At 49.5% G+C, this 9284-nt stretch overlaps 1 protein-coding gene and 1 long non-coding RNA gene across 2 annotated transcripts; one reads left to right on the top strand and one right to left on the bottom strand.

Moving 5' to 3' along the window:
• The first annotated feature begins 3400 nt into the window (after positions 1 to 3400).
• Positions 3401 to 4835, top strand: LOC123110520 (uncharacterized). The gene is made up of 2 exons (XR_006453448.1): positions 3401 to 3499; positions 4229 to 4835. It is a non-coding gene; the product is annotated as an uncharacterized lncRNA (long non-coding RNA).
• A 2125-nt stretch (positions 4836 to 6960) lies between these two features.
• Positions 6961 to 8939, bottom strand: LOC123110519 (RING-H2 finger protein ATL65). Its single transcript, XM_044531058.1, has one exon. It carries the CDS (start codon positions 8749 to 8751, stop codon positions 7513 to 7515), a length of 1239 nt encoding a protein of 412 aa, XP_044386993.1. The 5' UTR covers positions 8752 to 8939; the 3' UTR covers positions 6961 to 7512.
• Positions 8940 to 9284: the final 345 nt, after the last annotated feature.

Here is a 9284-nt window from a genome sequence, read left to right as displayed (position 1 = left end):
AGTCCCTGACAGAGACACACAACCGGCTGTTCCCCTCTGTGGAAAGACGTGAAATAAGAAGGTTAGGTACCATATGGAAGGATAGAGAACTTTTTGTGGCATATAAGCATACCAACCAGGCGCACCTGAATCGTTATCACGGTTTCTTCTTGGTTGTTGTGCAACCTCCCAAGGGACATTGTGCTTAGGGATATTTGGATGCCAACCAAGCTCCCCCCTTGGGAAAAAGAGGGGATACGAAAGCGGGTCATAACAGCCATCTGTGGCATGTATACTATACTTCTCGTTGTTGTCCCCATAGAGTGTAATGCCGCGGTTGAACCTGTTTGCTAGATCGCTTCCCTCGACCCAAATCGCAGCCACCTCGGATGACACGGGTCTGTTATATCTTCGTTGGTCTAGCTTCTGGTCAATGTTGAGGTCTATCCGGTACTCCTCGAGATTTTCCTTATGGGCACCCAAACTCCTAAACTGCTGGGAGTAGGGGTTTTCCCTGAGGACGTCCACTAACTTGCTGACAACGTGCTGGTCCAATTGCTTGGTGGCCTCCTTGCGATGGTTTAAGCTGGGATCGTCGTCGTAGAAGTACAACTGCAAATGTTCAGGGCGAGATCTTGGACCGAACGAGTGCACCTTGTGGTACATAGTGCCATGTGCTCGAAACGTGTACACCCCGGACTTCATGTTTGTGTAGTTGTTGTCTAGGCTGACGCCAAGGGTAGTGAAGGCGAAGTGCCCGTTGAAGAACCGAATGCTCTCTCGGAAATGCCGAGAGTCTGCATCCGCGCTTGACCATAACCTCATCAGCTCTAGGATAGGCTCGCGTTCAGCTAGCTCAATCTCCCCGTTCCGACAGCAGAAGCCGTTAGTCTCGTACTGGAACTTCTTGGCCTTGCAATGGTCGCAGTTTGCCGCGTGCTTCAGGATGTGCGTGCTGTCTGGGATGTTCGAGTAGACATAGTCGAAAGGATCTAGGTCGATAGATCCCGTGTTGGAGGATTCTACGGGCTCATCGAGGTCTGTGCTATCAGTGTCGGATGCTGCAAGCATTGTGGAGATATAACAAGTCACGATGGGATGCACATCATAAACCAATAATATAGAGGGACGGGCAGCGAAGGACGCCTGGGAGCACCTTGACCGCCAAATAGGTAGTACTCATCATCCATGAGGTCACCGGAAAGTCCATTCTCGTCCATGATGCCGCTAAGGAAGGCTTCCATGTCAGCTGCAACATTGTTGAGCCGGTAAGTAATGGTTTAGTGTGAGTGGTCACCGGGAGGGGAGTAAAGGTGAGAGGGTTACCATCGGTCCCGATGGTGTAAGACGGCGTGCTCGACGAAGGGGAGGAAGCCGGTGAAGCAGCTCCTGTGGGTGGTGTTTCTGAGCTTGTTGCTGCTCTGTTCACATGCAAGTTACTTGGGTGTGGAGACCTCCGCTTAGCTGCAAAGCTTGCATTACGACGATCTAGCAACGCTGACCTCTCACCTTCTACTATGCTTTTCCTGTGCACTCTTCGTTTTCCGGCACTCCCTTGAATGTTCTTTACCGCCATAGCTCGTTTGTGAGCTCGCTCGTGAGCCCTACGTTGTGCTCTGGTCTCCTGGCTCTGCTCATGGGCTTGATTCTGGTTTTCATGTATTCGCTGATCATTGGTTTGCTGCGAGGCATTTATGAGTTCGTCGGCGGCCTCATTATTGTCCAGGGTACGACTAATGTACTCGCCTGCACGGTTGAGGAGCTGGTAAATACTGGTCCAACTCACATGGACATAACAAGTAGAGTAGAGATGGGAGGATTACCGTCTGATTCGAAGCTGTAACCAGCCTTACTCGCTAACTGGGGGGAAGGAGCTGAAGCGGCGGGGTCTCTGGCATGAGTAGTCGACATCAGGTTGGGCGTAGCTAAGGTAGCTGCATCTGGGCGCGGCATTGCGATGGATTCAGCGCAAGGGATGTTGCGCCTAGCCGTGAGTATTGCATTGCGCTGAGCTAGCATCTTTTGTTTCTCCTTGGGTGGTATGTTCTGCACACGTGCTCTTCGGCGGGCGTTTGTCTCCTGCTTCTCCTCGTCTGTCATATTTTGGTATGCCACCCTTCTGCAGTAATTCCTCTCTTGATTCTCCTCGACCGGCATATTTTGGTAGGACGCCCTTCTGCAGCTGTTTCTCTCTTGCTTGTCCTCGACCATCATATTTTGGTAGGCCGCCCTTCTAAGGGTGTTACTTTGTTGCTTCTCCTCTGCTGTCATCCGTTGCCTGGCTTCTCTCTGACGGGCATTCCTCTCCTCGTCTGTTTTCTTCTTCCTAGCTGCTCTGCGGTGTGCATTGATTTTCTCCTTCTCTTCAGGTGTTAGTCTATCCCGCCGTGCTCTGTATTGTTCTCGCCTTTTCTGTTTTTTGTCAGATGTAATGATTGCATTTGAAGCAATGTGTTCAAGACCAGTGTGTGAGGTGTTGAGTCCAACCGCTATATCTGAGCCAATATTATGCTCGATGCTGCTTTGTGTTCCTTGAAGTGATACACGGTGATCATAGTAAGTGGCTTCACGAGAGTGATTTCCTGAAAAACCATTGTGTGGACCACTTAGGTTAACAAATGTATAAATGCAAGCTGAAATTTTTTTATGCGTAAGGTCGATACCGATTGGCGTTTGAACATGTTGTACTGGCTGAAAGGCTGTGAGATTGCCGGCTATGGGAACCATCATAGCCACATGTGTGTGCACATTGTCATCATCATCGGAAGACGAAACACTGTAGTCAGTGGTGTCCGTTTGTTCTCGTATGAAGAAACCAGATGGTGGCCGGGGTGTATTGGTGGGTTGTGATCTTGGTGTCCTCTCATAATCAAAAACTGATAAAATTAAGCTAGGCTAAGTTCTGAAAGCTTATTGAAGACCTTATGTTGAGACATGTGAGTGGCATACACATACCTCTTTTCCCTTTATCATATAGATGCCCTCTGTCCTGTGACATCTCTATGTCCTATAGCTTTATGTTCTTATTACCTGCATTCTTTTGCATTACAAAAATGATTAGATGGTTACTGTAATTATGACGATATTAGCAATACAGATTGGGGGAATAAGTGCCATTCTGAAACGTTCTGCAGTTGCTGTGATTTCTTTGCATTGGGTGTACTTGCTGGAAAGCAGTGTTGGTTTTGTAAAGGATCTATATGTTTTCATGCATGAATTTCACTTCAGTTCATAAGAAGACGGTGTTGTTCTAACTTTTACTTTTAACATATCAGGATAACTCAGTCGAGAACTTTAAAAGAGCAAACAAGATTCTGGCTTCGGAGTCTGAGCCGGTAATTTCTGATTATTTTCGCTTGAATGTGTAAAGTTTTGTGTTTCTTTTCTTCGATCACATGTCTATTTATATTTAGGTTCAAACATGGGATTTCTCTGCGCGAACAACCTTCATATGGATGAATGAATGGAACCGTATGCCCCAAGATCCTCGGTCTAAGATCCTCGGCCTTCTGACCAGGAGGTCATATCTTCTCGATCTAATTTGCCATTCTATTGCCTATGCTTAATTTCTTGCATAAGATTGTTATAAATTAATTGTATAGTTGTGTTGGTCATAGTCTTTTACCTCCTAGCTACTTCTTAAGGCTTTTCTACTGCATTACTACTAATTAGCCAAATTAATCACCATTTCTGTTATTTCCTCCTGCAACAACGTAATTTTATTTGAATGCGGAGCACTGGAACGCTATATTGCTGGTTTTTTGAGTAAACATTCACTGTCCTAATGAAAAATTTCTACTTTAGTGACTTGAATTTTCATGTGCACATGGGTAGCAAGTAAGTAATAGTTGCTTTTAAGCGGGTTGAAATTGAAAGTATGCTTATAGCCCCCATCTTCTCCGAGCTTTTGAAATCTAACCTCGGCTCAATGCTGGAGTGCTAAATTCGGCTGATGCCTGAAGTTCTACTTATGTCTGGCAAGTTATAAGCATGTTTAGCATTGTATATATTGGTACTGGTACCCCCCCTCCCTCCATAATATCAAAGACGATGACCGATCTGGATTGAGCCGGCTTCCTCAAAATAGATGAGTTGGCTTCTGCTAGGTTAATCCAGACTCGACTGGCCTGACTAAACAAAGTATACACCATGTTGTACTTATGCTTTTGTTCAGTCCTTAAAGGTTGAGTTAAGTATCTTTGTAATGTAGGTAATTTGCTCAGACATCATGAATGCATTTTATTTGTAGGCAACAGGTGAGGATGGTGGCAGGAGGATGTACCTGCGGCGTGAGGAGATGGGTGCAGGAACAGCCGGCGCGCGGAGGTGGCTGGTTCCGACGGCCTCAGGTGAGGATGGTGGCAGGAGGATGTACCTGCGGCGTGAGGAGATGGGTGCAGGGACAGACGGCCTTGGTGAGCAACACCATGAGAGGAGATGGGTGCAGGAACAGACGGCCTTGGTGAGCAACACCATGAGACGGGAGCAGAGGTTGCTGGTTCCGGCGTGGCCGGACTGGTTCCGTTCCGGCGGATGTGGCCGGAGGGCGAGTATGGGTCCAGGGAGAGGAAAAACTGGCGTTCCTGGTGACGTGCGATGACGGCTCGATGGAGCTTCCGCACTTGTTTCTTTGTTTGGTTTGGCTGGGACGTGTCTTTTTTTTGGTTTGTTTTTTTGGTCAATGCATGGAGTACTGTTGTTTTTCTTTGGCCGGTGCGTGATCGTGGTACTGTTGTTTTTCTTTGGCCGGTGCGTGATCGTGGATTGAGTCGTAACTGTTGTTTTTCTTTGGCCGGTGCGTGATCGTGGGCTGAGTTGGTGGAGATGTATCTGATCGTGGGCTGAGTTGGTGGCGATGTATCTGGTTCATGGGCCGTGTTAGCAACGGGATGCGATCGAGGGTGGGGTTGCGGTCGAACCATCACGACGACGACTGCATATGCGTGATCGTGGGCTGAGTTGGTGGAGATGTATCTGATCGTGGGCTGAGTTGGTGGCGATGTATCTGGTTCATGGGCCGTGTTAGCAACGGGATGCGATCATGTATCTGGTTCATGGGCCGTGTTAGCAACGGGATGCGATCGAGGGTGGGGTTGCGGTCGAACCATCACGACGACGACTGCATATCCCCCTTTAATAGTAGAGATGCGTGTGTGTGCGCGAGCACGCGTGTGTGTCTCTGTTGTATGCGACATTTCTAAAAAAAATCATAGACGAAAAGAAAAATAATAAGAGTCCTTAAAGGTTTAGAGGCAAAATTGAGAAAGAGTCAAATTTGTTGAAGACAAAATCATAGATGGAAATTACTAACGGGCTAGAGGCAAAATTGAGAAGAGAGTCAAAACTGTTGAGTGGGAGATAAACCTAGATTTAAAGTGGATTTACAAGTATACATAAACCCATTAGAATAAAATCACCCTAGTGTGTGAGAGAATCAATCGTCAATATTAACTGGGTTGTTTATTCTTCTTCTTTATTTGTAAATACATCTTTTACGTTTTCAATGAAGGTCGCTACAACTCTAGAACACTATCTTTCATACTTTAGTATTCATGTGATTGAATTACTGTGCTTGTGGTACAACAAATCCTTGTCAATCCCTTCTCTATAGTCACCTTCTCTTTATCTCTCACCCGTTTTGTTTTCTGTGGAAACAATCGAGCTTTATTAAAAATCCTTCTCAAGGGAAAAAAAATGCAGGATGGGGCAGCAGGTCGCCACACCACGAAGAGGACGTTCCCGCTCACAAGGAAAATTAGATGATGGGTCAATACTGAGAACACTCACCAACAATTGATGACATTGTTTGGTTTTGAAGACTCGATAATGTTAGATGTAGAGGTTCAATAGGACGAGAGACATAAGAGTATCTGTTGAATAGAACACGACCCGATAGATCCCATGGCAAGAAAAGAAAGAAGGGCTGCCCTGCAACATAGAAAAACATTAGGAAGGTGGTGACCGGGCAACGACATTTGGAGAAACTAGAGGCGACATCATATGTATGTGAAAAGGGATGTCTACAAATACGTCAGCCAACATCCATGGAAAGAACAAATCTTCATGAGTTGCGCCAAGGAATCAAAAATCTGTGGTCTGGAATACCAAAATAGATGTTGTTATTTGTTATTTTAGATCAATATATTTGATATTTTTGTGGTGCCCACAAATTGAAATGACCATTTTACAAAAAAAAGCATATATTATTGAATTGGTTTTTGGGGGTTTCACTGTAAATGTAGTATTATTTTAATTTGTAGTATTTCATTAAAGAAATACCTAGAGTTTTGGAACTGGAAATCACACTGGCGAAGAACCACTAACCTTTATATGGGATACTAAGAGCTACACTATTGAAAATCCAATCTAGCCGAAATTTGATGCCTATAATCAGTTTTCGCTTGTCGATCAAAATAGGACGGGGGAGGTGGGTCGGTGCAGGTAGAGTGTGGCAATAAGGGGTAGCAGACCCGACAACAATTAGGATGGATGTGCGAAAAAAGACGCAGTTCACGATATTTGGGGAAGCTAACAACAACCCGAGAGAATGTTCAAAATATATGCAGATGTAAACGGGAATGGCGGTTTGGCTCTCGGCCCCCCATGGAGACCGATTTTTTTGAAAAATTCAACATTTGAACTTTTTGGTATCAAATAAATTTGCAAAAAATTATACAAGTAACCAAGGATGTTATGTGTATGTGCGTAAATTTTCAGGCTGAAATGCCTTGAAATGTGATCTATATCAAAAAAGACAAATTCATGGCCTGAGAAGATGAATAGTATCATTTGTTAAAAAGTCTTTGATTTGTTTTTCTTTTTGCATAGCCCTCACTTCAACATATTTCGTCCTGAAAACTTACACATTTATGCATTATGCCTTCATGTATATCCATTTTTTCAAAATTCTTTGAATTTGAACTTTTCGAAAACCGGTCTCCATAGCGCTCGACCTCCAAAAGGGATTTTCGGATGTAGATATAGTTCGGTCAACCAAGACGGATATTTTCTTTCTTGCAGATATTTGTGAACAAATATATAGTACAACAAATAGGATGGCAACTTCTCTTAAACTCAAACACACTGCTTCTATATAACTGAGTTTTCTACCAGTAGAGAAGAACGCATGGCAACGGTTCCTTTGTTGCCTCCATTTGAGCTGTCCGACGAGAAAACGAACGCTCCGGTCCATCGCCATCGTCACCGAGAGCCGTTCGTTTTCTGATCGGACGGCCCAGATGGTCACCGACTTGGTTTACCACACCACACCGCGCGGTCCACGATGAGCATTTGGTCAAAATTCGGGTTGAAAATTTCGAACGCGTCGAGGCCTGCGCACAACAGGACACGCCTCGTCCTCCCGCCATTAAAACCTCGGCAGGCCGCGCATTTAACGCGCCATTACTGCTGCCTCCCTCTCTGTCCACGCAACGCAGGCCCACCACCACCACCGCGGCCCGCGAGGACAGTGCACGGCACCGGCAGCGGTGGGGTCACCACCGCCGGAGCCGGCGGTGGGAGGTTTTCTTGGGGTCAGCGGCTGAGACGGTCCGGCGAGAGCAGCGCCTCGGGGTCCCCGCACCGGAGCCGGCTCGACGTGCGGTTGCTCCGCCTCGCCGCGGCTATGGACGGGGGCTCGGAGGACAGGGACATGAAGAACCCGCCTCCTGCGGGGGCTGCGCCGGTGCGGCGGCGGGCGAAGGGGGAGGACTTGCCCGCGGCCGAGCGGAACGAGAAGACACGGGCTGCGGCCGCCGCGGAGCCCCCCACGCCACCGAATGGAGATGGCCAGCGCTTGCTCCAGAAGCTTCGGCCGCGGCCGCTGGCGCCGTCTCCGCCTCCGCCGCCCAAGCGGTAGCGCCAGGAAGGGGATGCTGTGGACGCGGCCTCCGTGGCAATGTTCCGCTCGAAGCCGAAGGAGTAGGAGCGCTTGAGGAGGAAGTCCCTCGGGTTGAGCTGATCGGGGCTTGCCGGGGTGATCTCCGGCAGGGCGCCGGCGTCGTTCTGGGGAGGCGGCGGGACGGGGTGGAAGAAGAGGAGATCGTCGAGGCTGGGGCGAACGCGTCGGGCGGAGCGGAGCGGCGAGGAAACGGGGGCCGGGAGCGCGACGGCGGCGCGGCAGAGCGGGCAGGAGGCGTGCGCGCGGAGCCAGACGTCGATGCAGTCGGCGTGGAAGGCGTGCGCGCACAGCGGCAGCGCGCGGAGCTCGTCGCCGTCGGCGAACTCCAGCAGGCACACGGCGCAGTCGCGGGCTCCGGCGCTCGCGCGCGCGGCCTCCGCCTTGAGGAACTGCGCCGAGGGCAGCGACTTGATGGCCGCGTCGTCCAGGCCGTACGGCGAGAAGGTGTGGTAGAAGTTGTCGTAGGTGGTGAAGGACGCGAAGGAGTCGTGCGCCGGGGAGCCGACCGGGAGCATCAGCAGCCGCCGCCGCCTCCTCCATCCGCGCCACCGCCGCCGGACGGCTCGGACCACGCGCCTGGCCAGCCGCGCGTACAGCACCACCAGCAGCGCCGCCCCCACCACCGCCAGCATGGCGATGAGCGGCGGGCTCATGCCACCCCCGCCTCGCCGCGCGCCCGCGTACGCGAGCAGCGCATTAGGCTCCGGCGCTGGCGCAGGCACGGGTGCCGGTCCCGGTGACGCGACCGCGGAGGGAGAAGGCGGCGAGCTGATGAGCCCACCCTGAAATGCCGCTGTCGGGGATGGCATTGGCGACTGGTACGGGGACGGGGAGGGCGCGGGCGCCGGCGGCGGCGGGCGGTGCGCGCGCATGGCGTTCTTCTCACCGTCTGCCTCTGCTTCTCACCGTCTCAGTGCGTAGTAGGAGGTGGAGGAGGTGCGCACATGGCAGCAGCGAGTGGAAGTGAGGCTGCGGCGCATCATTGGTAGGAACTAGGGAGAGTGTGGTTGAGCCGAGTGCAAAGCTCCACCATGGCTACACACTACACTGGTTGGTGGCATGATTTATTATGAGTGCCAAATGCATTCATTTCACCACCACCACCACTGTACTAATGTCTGTCCTTCAAAAAAAATTGAGGCACGGAAATCACCATTGTGTTAGAGAAACACATTGACGCAGGGAAATCAAGGGTTTTCTTTTGAACGGAAATCAAGTTTTCTTGTGTATTAGTACTCCAGTTTGTTTAACCTGAATAGAAATCTTCATGTTTTTTTTTGCTTTGAATTGCAAATGACTTTGTCAATTCAAAATGCGCGGGGATACACGTTGCTAAAACCACATATGATGTTCCGCCTTGAGGCCTGAAGTTGCCTTTTCGAGAGCATGATGTTCGTTTTCTTCT

The sequence above is a fragment of the Triticum aestivum genome, chromosome 5B (genome assembly GCF_018294505.1).
Source record: "Triticum aestivum cultivar Chinese Spring chromosome 5B, IWGSC CS RefSeq v2.1, whole genome shotgun sequence".
Lineage (NCBI taxonomy): Eukaryota > Viridiplantae > Streptophyta > Magnoliopsida > Poales > Poaceae > Triticum > Triticum aestivum.
This window is presented reverse-complemented; position numbering and strand designations above follow the sequence as displayed.